The sequence below is a fragment of the Gadus chalcogrammus genome, chromosome 12, assembly GCF_026213295.1.
Source record: "Gadus chalcogrammus isolate NIFS_2021 chromosome 12, NIFS_Gcha_1.0, whole genome shotgun sequence".
Taxonomy (NCBI): Eukaryota; Metazoa; Chordata; class Actinopteri; order Gadiformes; family Gadidae; genus Gadus; species Gadus chalcogrammus.
Window position 1 is genome coordinate 6708295 of NC_079423.1, and position 20760 is coordinate 6729054.

Consider the following 20760-nt stretch of genomic DNA (forward strand, 5'->3'; position numbering starts at 1 on the left):
TAACTAATGATTGTTTTTGTAAGAGTGTAACGTCGAGCCTCAGCAGCTTTCTCACTCCTTATGTGCTACTGTATAAAACCTGGTTTTGCGCCTGCACTAATTGCTTACGGCCATACCACCCTGACGCCCCCTACAGTGTCGGAGTACGTAGTGTTTTTTTTTGGACAGCCGCATGGTAAATTGTTTGTTCTGGTGGAGAGAATTTTGGAGTGTTGCTATCTGGTCTAACAACCCAGTTATTTTGTGTTTTTTTTTCGTCCCCCGCAGTCATAGACTGTTGGGGGATCGCCCTGAGTTATTATATATATACTTTTCCAGTCGTTTTTGTTTGTTTGCAACGGTGGAGGCGTGAATGATCCGGGGCCTAGCTTCGGCGAAGCCACCGGGCGAAATGAGTGCCGGCGGGCAGCGAGCTGGAGGGACGGTGAATGGAGCAGGACTTGAGGTGGAGGAGGACGGAAAAGCTGGCGGGTTGCGAGGAGGAAGGAGTGTTGCGGAGGAGTCGGGAGGAGAAAGGAGAGAAGGAGAGAGCGGGGGAGATGGGAACGGCAAGGCGGCTGGAGGCGGGCAAGAGCAGGTGGCTGGTGGAGAAACAGTGGACGGGATTAAGAAGGTAGAGCGCATGTATGAGAGGAGGCTCACGGTTTGCGTGGAGCAGTGCGGGGACGTTATACCCTTAGGAGAATTAATGAAGGCTATGGCGGTCGTGTGCGGAGAAATCAGGGCCTGTAGGGTGCTGGCCCTCGGGAAGCTGGAGGTGACGGTGTGCGGAGAGAGGGGGAAGGACCGTCTGCTCGATGGGTTTAAAATACACAACACTAGGATTATTGCCAGAGAACTATGTAATGACGAGCTGGTGGTTTCCTTTCTTACCCTGCCATCATACTTTTCTGATGCGGAAATCCTGGATAAACTAAGTGGGTGGGGAGTCCGGGCGCTTTCGTCCATCAAGAGGAGGATGTGGCCGGGCACAAATATTGCCGATGGTACAAGGATTGTACGGGTCAAATTTAATGAGCTCGTGCAATCCTTGCCATATTCCACTAAATTCAATACCGCAACGGGTGTTGAATACTTTAGAGTAATCCACGACCGCCAGATGAAGGTTTGTAGGAGCTGTATGCAGCCGGGCCACATCCTGCGTGAGTGCCCGGATTTTACCTGTCATAATTGCGGATGCCAGGGCCACTACGCTCGGGAGTGTGCCACTGGGGTGGCAAAGTGTCTGACATGCCGGAGGAGAGAGAGAGACTGTATATGCCCGGTGGAGAAGGAGGCGGAGGAGGACGGCGGCGAGCTGGATGGTGACGAACCGGGGGCGCCGGATGACGGTGGTGGTGAGGACGAGCAGGAGGGCATGGGCGCGAGCATGGACCGGGACGGTGCCTCTGGGGGGGAGGAATTCCCCACGTTGCTGGAGGAGGAGCTCACCTCGGGCCAGCCTGCGGACCTGAGGGGAGAGCGGAGCGAGGGCCTGCCGCGGCGGCAGGGAGACAGGAGCGTGAGAGGCAGAGGTGAAAGACGGGAAGGGGTAAGAATGTTTGGGGATGGGACGGGGAAAACTGTACTTAAAATGACTTGGGGCAATGATGAGGTGGGTGAGAGTGGGGATTTTGTGGATAATACTGTGAGGGAGGGGAGCTCGGGGAGTGATATGGACATGGAGGAGCTAAGGGAGGCGAAAAAAAGGATGTCCGCAAAGCAAAAGACGGAGGGGAGTGGGAAGAAGAATAAGAATTGTTAATTTTTTTTGATGAAGGTTATTGTGCTAGCTGGCTCTTTTTCGTTGGTTTTTCCTTATTTTATTTTTTATTATTTATGGCTTTGGTTATTTTTTCCCTGAATGCGAACGGTATGAGAACTGAATATAAAAGAAATGCCATATTGGACATAAGAGCTGATATTTTGTGTTTACAGGAAACTAGGTGGGATGACAACCTACTGAATAGGAGTAGAAAGCAGTGGAAAGGCCAGATTTATTTTTCTGAAGGGACTCCCAGGGCCAGGGGAGTGGCAATATGTTTTAATAGTGCTAAAATAACGGGGATTAATTTAGTTCATAGAGATTTAGAGGGGAGGTTGTTAGTTGTTGATTGTGTTTATGAGGGGAGGGAACTTAGAATAATTAATTTACATGCACCCAATGGGGAGAAGGAGAGGAGGGTTTTTTTGGCTGGTTTAAATGTGTGGTGCAACCCTAACTGTATGATTGTGGGGGTTTTAATGTTATTTTGACTCGGTCTGATTTGTCGAGTAACAATACGTTTAAAGGGGACAGCACTAGGCAAACCCTTAGGGACTTGATGGAGAACTATCAATTGGTAGACATATGGAGAGTCCTACACCCGTGGAAAAGGTTTTTTCAAGGAGGCAACTTGTTGCTAATACTCTGAAACAGAGTAGGATTGACTTTGTGTTGGTACAAAGTGGTAATGTTAAATTAATTAAGAGTGTGGAATACATCAATAATACCTGGAGTGACCACGCGGGGATTAGGTTAGAGGTGGGAGGGAGGGGAGGGAGTGTCAACCAGAGGCCTTGGTGCTTTAATGCCAGCTTTTTGGGAGATGCTGTGTTTATGAAGAGCATGTTTTTTTTTTTGAAGAGAACGATGGATGAATGGAATGATGATGCGAATATGAGTGTGTGGTGGGAGAGTGTGAAAATAGAATTAAAAACAAATGTGTCAGGTATGGTATAGAAAAAAGGAAAAGGGAAAATGCAGAGGAGGTTCATTTGAGAAAACAACTAAATGAGGAAATTAAACTGTTAGATGAGGAGGTTAATATATGTACGGAAAAATATGTGGATTTAAAAGAAAAATTGAGTGCCTTAGAGGTAGCGAAGTGTAGAGGGGCTGCTATTAGAAGCAGGATACAATATATGTACGAAGGGGAAAGGAGCACAGCCTTTTTCCTGGGTTTGGAAAAACAAAAACAAAATAAAACGGAGATAAAGGAGGTATTAGATAATGGTGGTCAAATAATAACTGATAAGGAAGAGATATTAAAAGTTCTCCCATAAAGACTCGATCACCGATAAGTATGAACAGGATTTATTTAAATAACGACATGGGAATATTTTGCATGGTGAATCTTTGGCATGAGCCCCGTCACTGATCCAGGATAACGTGCGGACTCGGCGTATCCTGCCAGGACTAGCAGGGGCGGAGCCTTCCCCTGGACAAGTAGACTGGGCCGACCTGGTGGTGGTGGGGTGGATGGAGGTGCGTTGAACGAAGACCTGAGCAGCAAGACATATGTTAGACTACTCTTTATAGAGCAGGTGTAGGCAGGTGATTGGTAGCTGGTGATTGGCGGCCAGCCGCGCGTGATTTGAGTCCTCATGGTAGAACTACCAGCAAGCTTAACATTTCTCCCATAAAGACTCGATCACCGATAAGTATGAACAGGATTTATTTAAATAACGACATGGGAATATTTTGCATGGTGAATCTTTGGCATGAGCCCCGTCACTGATCCAGGATAACGTGCGGACTCAGCGTATCCTGCCAGGACTAGCAGGGGCGGAGCCTTCCCCAAAAGAGAGGACGTAGGCCTACGCCGGAAGTAGCTGAGATACCTCGGCATGTCCTGCCGGGACTGGCAGGGGCGGAGCCGACCCCAAAAATAGAATATCGAAAGGGGGTAATGAGACCATACATACCCGCGTAGAAGAAGTGGACAAGGATCTATACTGCTTCTGGAAGATAAAAGGCATACCCAATATACGACATATTAAGAGTCAATCATACGTACCGTAAAACGATAAGCTTAAAAACCGTCAGCGAGATCGATGAATCACGTAAAAGCAGTTGACTTAAAATACCTCAGCGAGATCAATTAAAATTTAGAGCACTCTGCAGCTGTTACGCAGCGAGCCACGAGTGCTTTCGTGCTGTACCAACTGCCGTGGTCGATTCACTCTCCGGGGTCGCTGCGTGACCTGAGTGCTTTCGCGGTGAACCACCGACGTGGTCAACGAACTCACGAGTGCCCTTGATGTGCCACCGACGTGGTCACGCACTCACCGGTGTTGTTGCAGCAAGTATTGTGAACTTTCATGTTGAACACCGACGTGGTCAACGAAATCACGAGTGCCCTTGATGTGCCACCGACGTGGTCACGCACTCACCGGTGTTGCTGCAGCAAATATTGTGTACTTCCGTGTTGAACACCGACGTGTTCAATGAACTCCGAGTGCCCTGCACTTGAGTGTTTGATATTATGCCACCGACGTGGTAATTAAATTTGCATGTGCCCGAGTTGTGCCCACCGACGTGGTCAACGCACTACCAGGGTTGCTGCAGCGAACGTGGAGTTCTGAGTTGTACCGCACCGACGTGCGCAACGAACTCACGAGTGCTTGGGTTGTTCCCACCGACGTGGGCAACGCACTCACCGGGGTTGCTGCAGTCAAACCATGAGTATTAGATAACGTGCCACCGACGTGGTCATACTCACGAGTGCCCGAGTTGTTCCCACCGACGTGAGCAACGCACTCACCGGGGTTGCCGCTGCAACCTTGAGTTTTATTTTCCTATGAACGCCACTGACGTGACAGCGAACTCAAGAGTGTTTTCTAGATGATCCACCGACGTGGTCACACTCGCCGGGGTTGCTGCAGGTTAACCTGAGTTATGACACCGAATTTTGCTTTATGAATTTAGTACCCGATAACCACCACCACCAGTAGTTGCAAATAATGTTGCTTTTAGCAACGAAAATAATGACAAAATATCATCACGAACCTTTATCGCGTGAAAAAAAAACGGGACGCAACAGGCATGCTGGGCGTGTGACAATAACTATAGTTAAATACATAGTGCAATACATTTCGATAACACTAGAAAGAATATAGGCGTAACTAAAACGAATAGACTAAAATAACAGCTTGACACTAAGACTAGAATAACCCTGGAATGAAAACAGGCCGCCAGAAACAGCTATAGTTGAAAACGTGTTAAACCTGCCTTGACCGACGTTAGAGAGCATCGTGTGCGCTTGATGGAAGAACCTTGAATTCGACCGGATGTAGGATTCGTAGGCTGTGGAAGACCACCTTCCCAGCCGTTTGATAGACGCGTCCGGCAACCCTTGTTCAGCGGCTGTAGTTGCCGCTCCAATCCGGAAGGAGTGGCCAGTGTAGAGGGGAGAAGGTAGGCCACACCCTTCTACCACCTTCGCGAGATGGACTCTAAACCACTCTTTATCATTGGCCGGCCGTTAGGCAAAATAAACAGAGGTGATTCGGGAGGCGTGCATTGCCGGAGCTTGAGGTAAAGGAGCATGGAAGCGTAAGGGCAGAGAGAGTTGTTGATTCTTGAGATGATAATAGTAGCACCTGCCCCTAGGCTATCGCTTTTGGACCGTTTTAAGAAGATGGAAAAATGCCTTGCAGAGAAGGTGACATCAGCAAAAGCCAGGCCCCGTGTAGGGGAAAAAGTCTGAGTAGGAGACGTATATTCCCCTGGACGCATGAACCCGTAGAATGCTGTGAGAAACACTGTCTCGAGTAATGTGTTAAAATAAGGATGGAATTTCCCAGCTCTAAGAGCGCACACTAATCTGTTCAATATATCGAGTGTGATAGGAGAGCGTTTGTCTGGTACTTTTGGCACCGATTTATACATGCCCTTCAATAAGAGACGGATTGCAGGAGCCGAAAATAGACTAGGAGAGCCAGGATCTTGGCATCTAGCATAAAATTGAATACCAGCTATATTCCCCCGAATCGTAGACAATTTATGTCTATGAGATTCGAAGCAGTGGACGATAAAAGCGCAGACAATAGATACCGACACTGGAAGAACTGAAACGTGCATGGAAATGCAAAATAAATTAAACAGGGACCACGCGTAGCTATAAGCTTTGAGAGTAGATGGCGCTAGAGCTTTTGCCATAAAAACACTCGCGGAGTCTAGCAACGAATTTAGCCTATTGCCTAATCCAGCCGGAGTTCGTGGAAGGGTGGGCTGATTATTGGGTCCGTATTCGCTGCGGGGCATAGACGTCTGAATTCCTGGAAACGGAAACGAGAGAGAGAATCAGCAAGACTATTATGGTGACCAGGTATATGCTCAGCATTAATGATGAAATTGAGAGTGACGGACTGCCATGTGAGACGTCTGAGCATGGACATGATAGTGGGGCATGCAGATCGCTTTTTATTAATGATAGCCACCACTGCTTCGTTATCGCAAAACATGGTGATACGTTTACGCCGCCATGCTTGGCCCCACAGAACGCTAGCTGCCACAATAGGGTAGAGCTCGAACAACGCAGACGACTCTGACCCGAAGGCAAATGTGCGGAATTCGACCGGCCATCTCCCAGCGAACCATTGGCCTTGGAAGAAACCCCCAAACCCGACCGAGGGGGCCGCATCAGTGAATAGTTCGAGAGAATCAGATGATTCAGGCGTGTCGTTATAGAAGAAGGAAATTCCGTTCCAGTTAGCGATGAGGAACGACCAGAATTTGAGATCGGACCTGCAGCCTTCGTTGAGGTGTATCACGTCGTTCAGTTTTGGGACCGAATGTGCCAGATCTAGGAGGCGAGAGATGAACGAGCGCCCTTGTGGTATAATACGCATAGCGAAATTGAGGTGGAATGGCAACCTACATATGTTTAGCATAATCCAGCATAGGGCCTCAGATAGCAAATTGAAGAGGTGGGGGCTGCTCCTACACCCGAATGTTAGTCTAACTGCGAAATAGAATTTAGACTGCCATTTCACACCGAACAACGGCCAATCGGACCGATGAATGGGCATTATTTTAAAAGCATCTGTAATGTCGGCTTTAGCGAGCCAAACTCCCTGGCCTGCGATTTTTATCAACGCGATGGCGTGGTCGATAGTGGCATAGTACAACGAGAATGGTTCTGGTGGGATACATTCGTTAACGCTAGCGAAAGAGTCAGAGTGAGGAGAAGACATATCAAAAATAAGACGTTTTTTCCCTGAATATCTCCGGGTAGCAACGCCGAGAGAATTTATTCTAAAGAAAGAAAAGGGGGGAGAAGTAAATGGGCCGATAACATAATTTTAACACTATTTCTGGTTCTGCCAGAGCTGACTGGAGATTTTTTGCCACATATTTAGTGGACAATGGAGAAAGGACTCCCACCCGGAACCCCTGTGAAAGGCCTGTGATGAGATGGTCTACAAAACCGGAGTCGGGGTGCGATGAGAGGAATGATGAAAGAGAAGCAATGTTAATTGGGGTAGATGGGTGAGATTTTAAAATCTCTTGGAGGGATGGCCCCTCCCTTGAATTGCCGGCCTTTGGCGGCGGGGGCAGGTAGTTTTCGGGTGCGGGTCCCTGCAAAAGCTGCAAATGTGGGAGAATTTACATTGATAGTAAGAACAGACAGATTCATTAAAATTATTACAGATAGGCCTCCCATTGAAAGAAACGACAGCCCGTCCGAGACGATCGCACGGTGGTCTTACGTTAACGTCACTATGGACGAGTGGCGTTTTAGGGGCATAGACGGGGGCGGTAGTAGCGGTCTTGGGGCATAGCACCGTTGTGTGCCCGTGGGAACTGCAGATAGCGCAAGAAATTGACTGATGGCCACCGAAGTGGTGGAGCAGAAGCTCGGTGTCCGTAGTGGACCAATCAATCCTCACATTAAGCATGGAGATCCATTGGGCCGACTTGGCAGAAAATGCTTTATGATATTCATAAAATAACGTTCCGGCGTAGCGCTGGTTGAGGTCGGCGATAATAGCGAGGTAAGCGTCAAGTTCTGCCCTCCTATCCGGATAAACTTGGCACATAATGTCTCTGTAAATCCCGAATGTAATGACGAACTCGCCAAAAGAGAGATTACGCGTAAGTCTAGGGTCTGACGTTTTCAGAAGAACGGACACGTCACCGCAATCAACCCATTGACGCTCTATGGCGGGGGAGGGTAACAGTAACGCCGCGAGATTAACGTCTCTGCCCTGGATTATATTATTTTTTGTGGTCTGAGAAACCGTAGCCGCGGCGGGCGTAATAAAGCTCCTACCCTGGAGCTGGACTGGTAGAGCAGTAGCGAGCGAATACGCGAAAGGGGCTACCGCGGGGGCTGCAGTAGCCGTGGTACCCGAGCACGTGCCGGGAGCATAGCCTATGGAGGCGGAAGGAGCCGAGCCGGATGGTAGCTGGAAGGAAAAAGGCGCCGTGGCGATGAACGACGGCGGGTTGAGGGCCTGGACCCGTCCGGGAATGCGGCCTGGTGTTTCAACAGCATCCATCCTGGCGCCGAGGCTTTGGACCGACTCGGCGAGGGTGTGTAGAACCTGGCGAAGGTCCGCGTCGGGGATTTGTTGGGGGTGGTGATGAGGATCCCGTGGAACGAAATTACCGGCTTTCCGCGCTCGCTTGGCCGGGCCGGAGGTAGTAAGCCGACCAGCGCGCTTTTTGCCGGGTTTTGTAGTCGTCGCAGCAGCGGAGCCAGCGGCGGCGGCATCCGGAGTGAACGTTGGGGAGAGTTGAGCGTGGAGATGTTCCCCCAGCGCTGTGTCGGCAAGCTGCAGGGCATCCGCCCGCGACAAGCCGACTTCCACTGGGACGCCTTCTTGGGTCAGGAGTTCCAGCAGTTTTTTGGTTGGCCAAGACGCCCAAGAAGCCGATTTTAATTGGATTCGCGAACTCCTACGTGATACGGCAGGAGATGGAGGAAAAGCGTCCTCATCGAAATCCGACATTACGGCCTCTGGGTATGTATTAAACGACATGGTACTATGCGACGAGATTTAGCGAATCGAAAGCACAGTAAGCAGCTCATGCGTTGAACGAAGACCTGAGCAGCAAGACATATGTTAGACTACTCTTTATAGAGCAGGTGTAGGCAGGTGATTGGTAGCTGGTGATTGGCGGCCAGCCGCGCGTGATTTGAGTCCTCATGGTAGAACTACCAGCAAGCTTAACATTAGTTAGGGATTATTATGAGTGTTTATTTAAAAAAGATGCATGTGATGAGGATAGTGTGGGAGAGGCCCTAGAGGCACTGGAGAGGACTTTAAGTAGGGAGGATAGTGCTTGGTGCGATTGTGAATTTTCTGTGCAAGAGATTTATAGTGCTATTGATGGACTAAACAAGAATAAGAGCCCGGGGAGTGATGGTCTGACAGCCGAGTTTTACGTCGGCTTTAAGGGAATTCTGGCTCCGGTGGTTGAAAAACTCTGCAAGTATGTGGAGAAAACCGGCTGGCTCCCGGAGAGTATGGGATTAGGCATAATTACGATTTTTTATAAAAATAAGGGTGATAACAAAAATCTTGATAACTATAGGCCAATCAGTCTACTCAACACTGACTATAAAATTATTGCTAAGATACTTGCGAATAGAATGAGGGAGGTAATAGGCTCAGTAATAGGTCCAACTCAAGCGTATAGCATTCCGGGGAGGGACATTGGGGATTCGATATTAACAATAAAACAGGTAGTTAGAGATATGGAAGGGGAGGGAGGATTGTGGCTGGGGATTGATTTAAACAAAGCGTTTGATAGGGTGGATCAGGATTTTTTGGGGAGGGTACTGGAGAAACTTGGATTTGGGACTAAATTAAGGGGGTGGGTGGGATTGCTCTATGGGGGGGCTAAGAGTAAAATTAAGTGTAACGGTGCTCTGACTGACTCTTTCGATGTCAAGAGGTCAGTGAGGCAGGGCTGCCCAATGTCAGCACTGCTCTATAGCATGGTGGCGGAGCCGTTGGCGGCTTTAATTTTGAATGACAAAAGAGTGTGTGGAATAGGTAAGGGAAAAATTAGTTTAATGCAGTATGCGGATGATATTAATGTAATGGTAAAAAGTGAGAGTGATGTGGATATAGTGTTGAAACATATAGAAACGTATGAGAGAGCTGAGAGTGATGAGAATGAATGCGATGATTTGACGTGGAAGGATGTTATTGGGCGTATGCAAAAGACCCTGAGTATGTGGAGGGCTAGGGGTCTGCTGTTGAGGGGAAGGGTGGCCGTCACCAATGCTCTAGTGTTGTCGCAGGTGAATCATGCCTTGAGCACTTGTGCGCTTCCGACTTGGGCTGAGCAGAAGATTGCCAAAGTCGTTAGAGACTTTATTTGGAGGAGCAAAGCAGCCAGTATAGCGCATAGAACGCTGATAAGGGTCAATGATCAGGGTGGGCTAGGATTGATGGACGTACTCGCAAAAAGAACTGCGTTACGAACTAAATTGATAGGCAAATTTAGGGATGCAAGTCGGGAGGCGGCCTGGAAGGGCCACTTCAGCCAGTGGCTGAGCACATTTGGTCTCTTAAGTGATGACAATTTGTTGCAGACGCAGAACGCAGCGGCATATGCACATCTGCCGCGGTTCTTCCAGGAGGTGCTCAACGCGTGGTTCCTGCTGTTTGATAAGACTACACTCGTATGCGAGTCAAGAGCGTCTGTGATGAGGCTACCTTTCCTCTCCAGCCCATATTTTAAACAGGGGGGCGGAGGGGTCAACAAGAGCGTGGCTCTTGAGAGGGCGGGGCTGAAGCGGGTGGGAGATCTAGTCGACAGGGGAGGGAGATGGGATAAAGAAAGAGTGATTAGGATAATGAGAGAGAAGGGGATAACATATAGGAGGGGAGTGATTGTGAAAGTGTTGGAGAGAGTGGAAGAGTGTGTGATGAGTGAATGGGGGGACGGGTTTAGAAATAAGGGGAGGGTTGGGCAGGATGATGCGGTGGGAATCTTCCTGTGCCTGGGGGGGGAGTCACACGCCATTACTGATGTCAAGACAAGGATTTGGTACAAGCATGCATTGACACATAGAGTGCAAAAACCCACATGTGAGAGTAAATGGGCAGACACATATCCGGACATTACACCCAACATTTTGTGGAAGTACATTAACATACCGCACACACCGCATGCAATATTTGATCTTGATTTCAAGATAAGGCACAGGAGGATTTTCACATGCATCATCCTGCACCAAATGCACAGGGGAGTGTATGGGAGGACGTGTATGGTGTGTGAAAGTGGGGATGAAGACGTGAATCACATTTTTGTGTATTGTTGCGAGCTAGTGGAATTCTGGGGAAAAATCAAGGGGCTGCTGGGAGGGTGCAGTGTGGGAGACTGCTGGGTGGAACGGGGGTGGGAATTGTCTGTACTCTTGGGAGTGAGTAGGAAATATAGAAATTGGAAAATGATCAATATGATCTTTGGATTTGCAAGGAGGGCGATTTTTAACAGGCGCAATTTTGCGCTGTATGAAAGGAGAAAGTTGGATGCATGGAGGCTGTTTGTGAATGAATGGAAAAGACACTTACGAATGCTGTATGTTGTGGACGAGGCTTTGTTTGTGAGTATGTTTGTAGAGAGTGCGGGAGTATGTGGTGTGAATGAGAATGGAATTGTATGGATGACTGAGCAGGGCACCGTTTGGGGTTGATTTGGGTGGTTTAAAGGGGGTGGCATAATTTTGGAGGTGGGAGAGCGAGGGAGTTTTGTGTGGGATTTTGGTTTTGTGTGTTTTTTTCGAATGAGGGGTGGTTTAATTTTGTGGGTAAATGTTCGAGGTTAAAAATTCTGGGTTTGGGCTGTTCGGTTTGTGCTTTGGGACTGAGGGGCGGTTTAATTTCGAGGGTAAGTGTATTTGGGAAAAGATACTGTTTTTGCTGTGTGGTTCTTATTTTTAATTTAAAAGAGAAAGTGTGTTTAGTTAATTGTTTGTGCGGTTTGTGGTTTAATTTGTGGGACAGTTTTTCATTTACTTTTATTTGATTTATGTATAAATGAATGCGTAATTGTATAAAATTGAATATATTTTTGATAATAAAAAAGATTTAAAAAAAACACGCCCGATCTCGTCTGATCTCGGAAGCTAAGCAGGGTAGGGCCTGGTTAGTACTTGGATGGGAGACCGCCTGGGAATACCAGGTGCTGTAAGCTTTTTCTTTTTCAACTCGAGCTCATTGACTCCGTGGCCTACCGTGACCTGATGTTTACTGCCTACGGCTTTGGAGGATTTAAGCAACATACAAAAACTGACAACGTCTCTCAAAACTATTTTTGTGAAACATGAGGACAGTATAGTGATACTGCCAGCAGGGAGCACCAGAGAGCTGAACCGACAGTTGTACATTTCTTAAACTTTCACCAACACAAACACGCACGCTCACTTCAGATCATGGGAGGACGTCAAAAAATCACCACCCATTCTCTGACACTTTAACCGTTAACCTTGGTTCAAACATTTAACATCACACGCACACGCAGTGTATTTCAGATAATTAATGAATTCAGATGTCACAATGATCGTTTACATGGATAAGGAGTCCTACTGAATCAATTACTGCCGTTTATATCTAACTAATGATTGTTTTTGTAAAAGTGTAACGTCGAGCCTCAGCAGCTTTCTCACTCCTTATGTGCTACTGTATAAAACCTGGTTTTGCGCATGCACTAATTGCTTACGGCCATACCACCCTGAACACGCCCGATCTCGTCTGATCTCGGAAGCTAAGCAGGGTCGGGCCTGGTTAGTACTTGGATGGGAGACCTCCTCAGAAGCCCAGGTTGCTGTAAGTAGTGACGGGTGTCACCAAAAGAAAAAAAAAAAAAAACACGCCCGATCTCGTCTGATCTCGGAAGCTAAGCAGGGTCGGGCCTGGTTAGTACTTGGATGGGAGACCGCCTGGGAATACCAGGTGCTGTAAGCTTTTTCTTTTTCAACTCGAGCTCATTGACTCCGTGGCGTACCTTGACCTGATGTTTACTGCCAACCGCTTTGGAGGATTTAAGCAACATACAAAAACGGACAACGTCTCTCAAAACTATTTTTGTGAAACATGAAGACAGTATAGTGATACTGCCAGCAGGGAGCACCAGAGAGCTGAACCGACAGTTGTACATTTCTTAAACTTTCACCAACACAAACACGCACGCTCACATCAGATCATGGGAGGACGTCAAAAAATCACCACCCATTCTCTGACACTTTAACCGTTAACCTTGGTTCAAACATTTAACATCACACGCACACGCAGTGTATTCCAGATAATTAATGAATTCAGATGTCACAATGATCGTTTACATGGATAAGGAGTCCTACTGAATCAATTACTGCCGTTTATATCTAACTAATGATTGTTTTTGTAAAAGTGTAACGTCGAGCCTCAGCAGCTTTCTCACTCCTTATGTGCTACTGTATAAAACCTGGTTTTGCGCCTGCACTAATTGCTTACGGCCATACCACCCTGAACACTCCCGATCTCGTCTGATCTAGGAAGCTAAGCAGGGTCGGGCCTGGTTAGTACTTGGATGGGAGACCGCCTGGGAGACCGCCTGGGAATACCAGGTGCGGTAAGCTATTTCTTTTTCAACTCGAGCTCATTGCCTCCGTGGCCTACCGTGGCGTACCGTGACCTGATGTTTACTGCCAACCGCTTTGGAGGATTTAAGCAACATACAAAACTGACAACGTCTCTCAAAACTATTTTTGTGAAACATGAGGACAGTATAGTGATACTGCCAGCAGGGAGCACCAGAGAGCTGAAACGACAGTTGTACATTTCTTAAACTTTCACCAACACAAACACGCACGCTCACTTCAGATCATGGGAGGACGTCAAAAAATCACCACCCATTCTCTGACACTTTAACCGTTAACCTTGGTTCAAACATTTAACATCACACGCACACGCAGTGTATTTCAGATAATTAATGAATTCAGATGTCACAATGATCGTTTACATGGATAAGGAGTCCTACTGAATCAATTACTGCCGTTTATATCTAACTAATGATTGTTTTTGTAAAAGTGTAACGTCGAGCCTCAGCAGCTTTCTCACTCCTTATGTGCTACTGTATAAAACCTGGTTTTGCGCCTGCACTATTTGCTTACGGCCATACCACCCTGAACACGCCCGATCTCGTCTGAACTCGGAAGCTAAGCAGGGTCGGGCCTGGTTAGTACTTGGATGGGAGACCGCCTGGGAATACCAGGTGCTGTAAGCTTTTTCTTTTTCAACTCGAGCTCATTGACTCCGTGGCCTACCGTGGCGTACCGTGACCTGATGTTTACTGCCAACCGCTTTGGAGGATTTAAGCAACATACAAAAACTGACAACGTCTCTCAAAACTATTTTTGTGAAACATGAGGACAGTATAGTGATACTGCCAGCAGGGAGCACCAGAGAGCTGAACCGACAGTTGTACATTTCTTAAACTTTCACCAACACAAACACGCACGCTCACTTCAGATCATGGGAGGACGTCAAAAAATCACCACCCATTCTCTGACACTTTAACCGTTAACCTTGGTTCAAACATTTAACATCACATGCACACGCAGTGTATTTCAGATAATTAATGAATTCAGATGTCACAATGATCGTTTACATGGATAAGGAGTCCTACTGAATCAATTACTGCCGTTTATATCTAACTAATGATTGTTTTTGTAAAAGTGTAACGTCGAGCCTCAGCAGCTTTCTCACTCCTTATGTGCTACTGTATAAAACCTGGTTTTGCGCATGCACAAACTGCTTACGGCCATACCACCCTGAACACACCCGATCTCGTTTGATCTCGGAAGCTAAGCAGGGTCGGGCCTGGTTAGTACTTGGATTGGAGACCGCCTGGGAATACCAGGTGCTGTAAGCTATTTCTTTTTCAACTCGAGCTCATTGACTCCGTGGCCTACCGTGGCGTACCGTGACCTGATGTTTACTGCCAACCGCTTTGGAGGATTTAAGCAACATACAAAAACTGACAACGTCTCTCAAAACTGTTTTTGTGAAACATGAGGACAGTATAGTGATACTGCCAGCAGGGAGCACCAGAGAGCTGAACCGACAGTTGTACATTTCTTAAACTTTCACCAACACAAACACGCACGCTCACTTCAGATCATGGGAGGACGTCAAAAAATCACCACCCATTCTCTGACACTTTAACCGTTAACCTTGGTTCAAACATTTAACATCACACGCACACGCAGTGTATTTCAGATAATTAATGAATTCAGATGTCACAATGATCGTTTACATGGATAAGGAGTCCTACTGAATCAATTACTGCCGTTTATATCTAACTAATGATTGTTTTTGTAAAAGTGTAACGTCGAGCCTCAGCAGCTTTCTCACTCCTTATGTGCTACTGTATAAAACCTGGTTTTGCGCCTGCACTATTTGCTTACGGCCATACCACCCTGAACACGCCCGATCTCGTCTGAACTCGGAAGCTAAGCAGGGTCGGGCCTGGTTAGTACTTGGATGGGAGACCGCCTGGGAATACCAGGTGCTGTAAGCTTTTTCTTTTTCAACTCGAGCTCATTGACTCCGTGGCCTACCGTGGCGTACCGTGACCTGATGTTTACTGCCAACCGCTTTGGAGGATTTAAGCAACATACAAAAACTGACAACGTCTCTCAAAACTATTTTTGTGAAACATGAGGACAGTATAGTGATACTGTGGTAGAAATTACTGATTATATTCTGTGATTATTATGAGGTCTTTTATGCTTAATAGTGGAAAACACACAGTGCCTAGGTGTCTGGGTTTAGAACAGATGGAGCCCCCCCTGGAGGGAGCAGGGCTATCTTTGCAGACCATTTGTTGTCTATTTTCTGACCATTCAGGTTAAAGTGGATTTATGACTGAATGGAGGCAGACACCTCAAGGAGAAGCTGTTCTGTTTGTGTGTATAAAAAGACGCCGCAGTTTGTGAACGAGAGTGACTTTGCAAACCCACTCAGGCTGTTGTCGTTGTTGTTTTTCTGCACGATAAAGTATTTTGTCAATTCTTGCTCCGGACCCCTCGTTTTCATTCTACTCTCTCTCTTGAATTAGTCTAAGTGTTTTATATCTCGGTTAATCTTCAATATATTGGCGTCGCGACCAGGACTGGAAAGAGACAGCCCAACTGCCGGGCTGCAAGGCGGGGCGCGGACGAATCACACAACCAAGCGCACAAAACTATTCCCGGTAAGTTGGCTTACCACTAATTTAATGGTTGGTTGATCTGTTTTTGCCCCGTCTGAACGCTTGGTGAACGGGTTAAAGTGTCTCTTCAGTCAAACGAACCTAAAGAGAGAGAGAGCGAGAGACGGGAGCTCCGGAAGAGATTGACGTGCGTGCGCACATAAGCCCTAGGCGCTGTGGTTCTAAATGACCAAGACGCTGTGTGGTTTCCTATTTTGATACGAGTTGTTGTTATTTGGTTTTGGTCAAATAGACCTATTATAAAGTCCTGTGGTTGTATTCTAGAGGATCGAATTAGTGGGAAAGTTCCAATAGGACAGTAACAGGTCCGCAGGTCGATTGAAGTGCCTGTTGGATGTTTGAGAGAATCACAGAGAGTTGAGTTGGAATTCATTGCCGTTGATTAATTCATTTTTATTTTAGAGGTCTGCTTGGGATGTTGACTGGTGAATTTCTAGTTCCAATGTTGGCATTTTTGAGAAAGCAGATTCTCGCACTTTTGAATAAATAAGTTTTTTGTCTGTTGGAATTCATTGCCGTTGATGAATTCATTTTTATTTTAGAGGTCTGCTTGGGATGTTGACTGGTGAATTTCTAGTTCCGATATTGGCATTTTTGAGAAAGCAGATTCTCGCACTTTTGAATAGATAAGTTTCTTGTCTGTTGGAATTCATTGCCGTTGATGAATTCATTTTTATTTTAGAGGTTTGCTTGGGATGTCGACTGGTGAATTTCTAGTTCCGAAGTTGGCATTTTTGAGAAAGCAGATTCTCGCACTTTTGAATAGATAAGGTTGGAGTACCGTTTGAGTTGGTATTTTGAGGAGTCTCTTGTTTGTTCGTGATCTGGTCGAGTGTGTATGTGATTAGCCATTATTTTGAAGGAATAGACTAGTTGTGCGAAGCATCGTTTGTATGAGTTCATTTAAACTGCAGATATTGGATCTGGAGGTGGGGCCAGTCTTTAATTCTGATCTTGGTGCTTTGTGGCAATCATTCTTGTTTGAAGTTCTGATTGATTCATTATACATCCGACCGTACATGTGATTAACCAAAAGGCCAGTTTCTATGATCGGTCAACTTTTTATTTGTAATTAATTACAAACAATTCGGACATTTTTCAATATAAGATAAAGAAATTGTATGAACCGGCTTATTGTCTGTATTTAAGTCGTGTTAGGATTAAGTTACCTCGGAGGTTTTTACGACCCGGTTCATTTTTGTTGTTGTTGATTCTGTCATAAATAAATTAGGCGGACAGAGAATAGTTAATTTGTTTAAAGTAGTTGATAATCATAAATAAATTAGACGGATAGAGAATAGTTAATTTGTTGAAGTATTGAATAAATGTGTAAATCTTCTTTGACATCACCGCGCTGACTAACTGCACGTGCACGAGCAATCACACAGGGGACGAGCAGGAGCCTGCAAAGCAGGGAGGGAGACGAGCGCCGGGGGGGAGTTCACGTTTGTAGCTTAGAGATAGTAAAGTATTTAAACTAACTAGTAGAATAAACTCAAATAAATTGTATTAATAAATAGTGTATTTCAGAAAAAATAAATAAGGTAATAAAGTAATAATTAAAAATGGCACCAACAGCGGTAGAAGTTTTGAGCAGAGACAATCCACTCCTCAGAAATGAGATCAAACGAATTTCTGAGAAGTGGGAGAAGCGGACTGTTAAATCAGGCACAATTTGGCCCGCGGGAGGGACTTTTGATCAGACAATGTGTAGGGACATGGAGGTAGTAATAAGGAACTACAAACCTAACAGAAGTGGTAAAAGGCCTTGGAGAAGAGAGACAGGGAGAAGTTAGTGCTAGCTTTGTTCGAAGAGGAGGGAGAGAGGTGGCGTGCAATACAACAAGTGGCCAGGAAAATAATCACAAAGAAAGAAGAGGCTCAACCTTTGCCTCTGAAGCTTGAGCCACCGCCGTACAAAGAAACTAAGATGTATCCAATGTTAACAGGCAACTTAGAAGTTAAAGGGGAAGTCACACTAGATGAAGGAGATAATAAATGTAACACACAGGGGAGGAGGGGCGCACCCATACACATGGACTGTTATGAGGGGATTAGGGAACCAAGGGAAGAGTGTAGCAATGCTGAAATTAATTCCTGTGAGGGTGAAGGTGAGGACGAGGATGGGGCAAGTGGTGTTGACGAAAGTAATGAAGATGTGAAAGATGGCTATGAGCAGGTTTGCGAGGGGCCTTCTCCGGGAAAGATAAAGAGAGGAAAGAGGGCAGTAAACTGGACAAAGACTCAGAGGAAGCTAAGAGAGAGTAATGACCCAATGGGGGAGGGGCGTAGTTGGAGCCCAGCGGCAGAGGAGCCTGGTTGCAGTACATCATTACCAAGCCTCACACCACTCGAGTTAGATGAGAAACTAAGGAAATCACAAAGAGGAAAAAAGGCACCCAACACCGTCACAGGAATTTTTCCTATTTTAGTCAAAGGACAACATGTCTACTATCATCCGTGGGGCACACAGGACTTGGAGGGAGTCATTGCTAAACTCCCAAACATACATAACGGGGCGTCTAAATGGATTAGAACATTTGAGGAACTCACAGTGGGAAAGCTAATGGCAGTGGGGGACCTGAAAGCTCTGTTGGCAAGAGTATTGGGGTTATCTAAAATGGAGTCTGTACTGAGGAATGGAGGGTTGGATATAATGGACGCAATGCTCGATGGGCTTTCACTAAATCGCTACAGAGTGGCGATGTGGGCCACACTCAGAAGGGAGTTCCCGACCCATATCGATCATAAAAACATGAGAGGTCTCCCTATCAACGACACAGAGAATCCTGCATCCTACCTCCAGACCCAAGTGGACAGATGGCGCTTGGAGACGAATGAGGATCCTGAGATCCATCCTGTGTTTTCGGTCATGTTCAGAAACTCTGTGATAGAGATTCTACCTAGCCCAGTCAAAGTTAAGCTGGATGATGTGGTTGGACTGGTTACAAATAAATCTCACAGAGACTTTTGCGATCATGTGGTTCATGCAGTGGACAAATATCGGCAAAATGAACATAAAATACAGGAACAAAGCAAAGAGGTGCAGAGGAAGCTATCTCAGCTTCAGTTGGAAGAACTCACAAGAAGAGAGAAAGAGAAGAAGAAACAGGCGGTTGTTTCCGAGTCTGTTGATACAATACTGCAAGCTGTCCAGCAGGGCACACCACAAACCCAACCTCCTCAACAGGCATTCTCCCCCCCAGTACAACAGCCTCAGAGCCAATGGTCACCCACTCCACCTGCCATAAATATACACACACATAACAATGGGAACCCAATGGGTGGGAACAAGCAGAATCACAACAAGGGGTCCCAGGGACAGTATAAAAATAATCAGCAGCAGGGGTCCCAAGGACAGAATAGAAATAATCAACAGCAGGGATTCCAAGGACAACGCAGAGGTCCTTTAATATGTTTTGGATGCAACCAGGAAGGACATATTAAGAAACATTGTTTGATTAACCCTTTTCCATCCCAGCAAGGACAGGGTAACGGTTATCAGGGGAGGCAAGATCAAGGGAACTACAACCAGGGACAACAGGGTCCCTTTATGGGTCAGGGATACTAGGGGTGCCCAGAGAATCCACAGGGGGAGGGTCAGCTTGTAGCAATCACAAAACAAGCTGATGAGGAACCAATACTGCAGGTTCTGATAAATGATAGAGGCACGCCAATGATGGCTGATACTGGAGCCACTTACACTTGCGTAGGTTCAAAATATGCCTCTCACCTCCCCATGGCAGGAAAATTCGCCAAAACTGTAGGATTCTCGGGACACACGCAGTTAATACCTATGACAGCTCCAGTAACGCTAAAACTGTACGGACGTACAGCTAAGCTACCCATCTTGGTATCAGACACTACACCGGTTAATTTGATTGGAAGAGATGCATTGTGTAAATTAGGATTGCAGATATTATGTACACCACAGGGCATAATGATTGAAACCGCAGGAACAGCATCTCAAATGACTCTATCAAAGCCTGACACTGCAAATGTATATTGGATAGGGAGAATTCAAGACCAGGTAAAAGAGACAGTGGGGAAATGGGGTAGCTACATCAAGGCTCAGATCCCAAATGCAAGGGAGTCAAGGATAGGATATCATTGCACTCTAATGTATGACCCAGCACAGGACCCAGATTTGGAAAACAAATGGCAGGAGAAAGCGGCAGGAAAAGCAGCAGAGATAGAGTCTCAGTACATGGTAATTGGGCCACAAGGAGCAGCCATGATGATACAAGATGCAGATCAATCATCGGCTATAAAGGATTGGTTTAAAGACACTAACAAAGCTGCCCATGTAACATTGTTGATAAACAGGGGATTTGAAGCAAAAGATCTGGGGGAAATGATGTTTAATGAAAAACAACAAACTTGGGAAAACACAGAGAATCCGTTGGTTCTCATGTCATGTTGCGGGAAGTTTTTGAAGATTCTGTGTTATGCGCATATGACAGGAATCTTACAGGAAGTGGAGGTGGTTCAGAAAAAACGGCAGATGACAGTAGAGGAACCATGTGATAGGCGGAATGAGATGAGAAAAGAAATGTTGGCAGCCATACCTGGAAAGGTGTGGTCAAGGTTCGATACAGATGTGGGTTTAGTACATTCAGCTAACCCAGTGGTAGTCCGGACTAGACAAAATGTTAAGCTACCATGGCGAAGGCAGTATTACATGAAACCAGCAGCAGAGATAGGAATAGCCTCTACCATAGAAGGTCTTATAACAGCGGGAGTACTAATAGAGACCAAAAGCAACTGTAACACTCCTCTGCTTCCAGTGTTAAAAGCTGACA

General features: G+C 46.3%; 1 protein-coding gene, 4 non-coding genes and 1 pseudogene across 5 annotated transcripts; 5 read left to right on the forward strand and 1 right to left on the reverse strand.

The window, feature by feature from the left end:
- Positions 1-5943: 5943 nt before the first annotated feature.
- LOC130393454 (uncharacterized) lies at positions 5944-8917 on the reverse strand. The gene is made up of 3 exons (XM_056604133.1): positions 7456-8917; positions 7169-7333; positions 5944-6021 (listed from the first exon to the last, which is right to left on the reverse strand). Exons 1-3 carry the CDS (start codon positions 8728-8730, stop codon positions 5944-5946), a joined length of 1518 nt encoding a protein of 505 aa, XP_056460108.1. The 5' UTR covers positions 8731-8917.
- A 3504-nt stretch (positions 8918-12421) lies between these two features.
- On the forward strand, positions 12422-12541 carry LOC130394130 (5S ribosomal RNA). Its single transcript, XR_008897318.1, has one exon. It is a non-coding gene; the product is annotated as a 5S ribosomal RNA (ribosomal RNA).
- A 650-nt stretch (positions 12542-13191) lies between these two features.
- On the forward strand, positions 13192-13322 carry LOC130396042 (5S ribosomal RNA; annotated as a pseudogene).
- A 528-nt stretch (positions 13323-13850) lies between these two features.
- Positions 13851-13969, forward strand: LOC130398153 (5S ribosomal RNA). The gene has a single exon (XR_008900735.1). It is a non-coding gene; the product is annotated as a 5S ribosomal RNA (ribosomal RNA).
- A 529-nt stretch (positions 13970-14498) lies between these two features.
- Positions 14499-14617, forward strand: LOC130400809 (5S ribosomal RNA). The gene has a single exon (XR_008903282.1). It is a non-coding gene; the product is annotated as a 5S ribosomal RNA (ribosomal RNA).
- A 529-nt stretch (positions 14618-15146) lies between these two features.
- LOC130398270 (5S ribosomal RNA) lies at positions 15147-15265 on the forward strand. Its single transcript, XR_008900848.1, has one exon. It is a non-coding gene; the product is annotated as a 5S ribosomal RNA (ribosomal RNA).
- Positions 15266-20760: the final 5495 nt, after the last annotated feature.

Bases quoted from the DNA above. Each gene is read 5' to 3' on its own strand.
- LOC130393454 (XM_056604133.1), bottom strand. From the start codon at position 8,730: ATGTCGTTTAATACATACCCAGAGGCCGTAATGTCGGATTTCGATGAG. The intron at 7,334-7,455 runs GTAAGACCACCG...CCACATTTGCAG, and splicing joins TCGTCCATAGTGACGTTAAC to CTTTTGCAGGGACCCGCACC. The intron at 6,022-7,168 runs GTAGACCATCTC...TTCCGTTTCCAG, and splicing joins CGCACCCCGACTCCGGTTTT to GAATTCAGACGTCTATGCCC.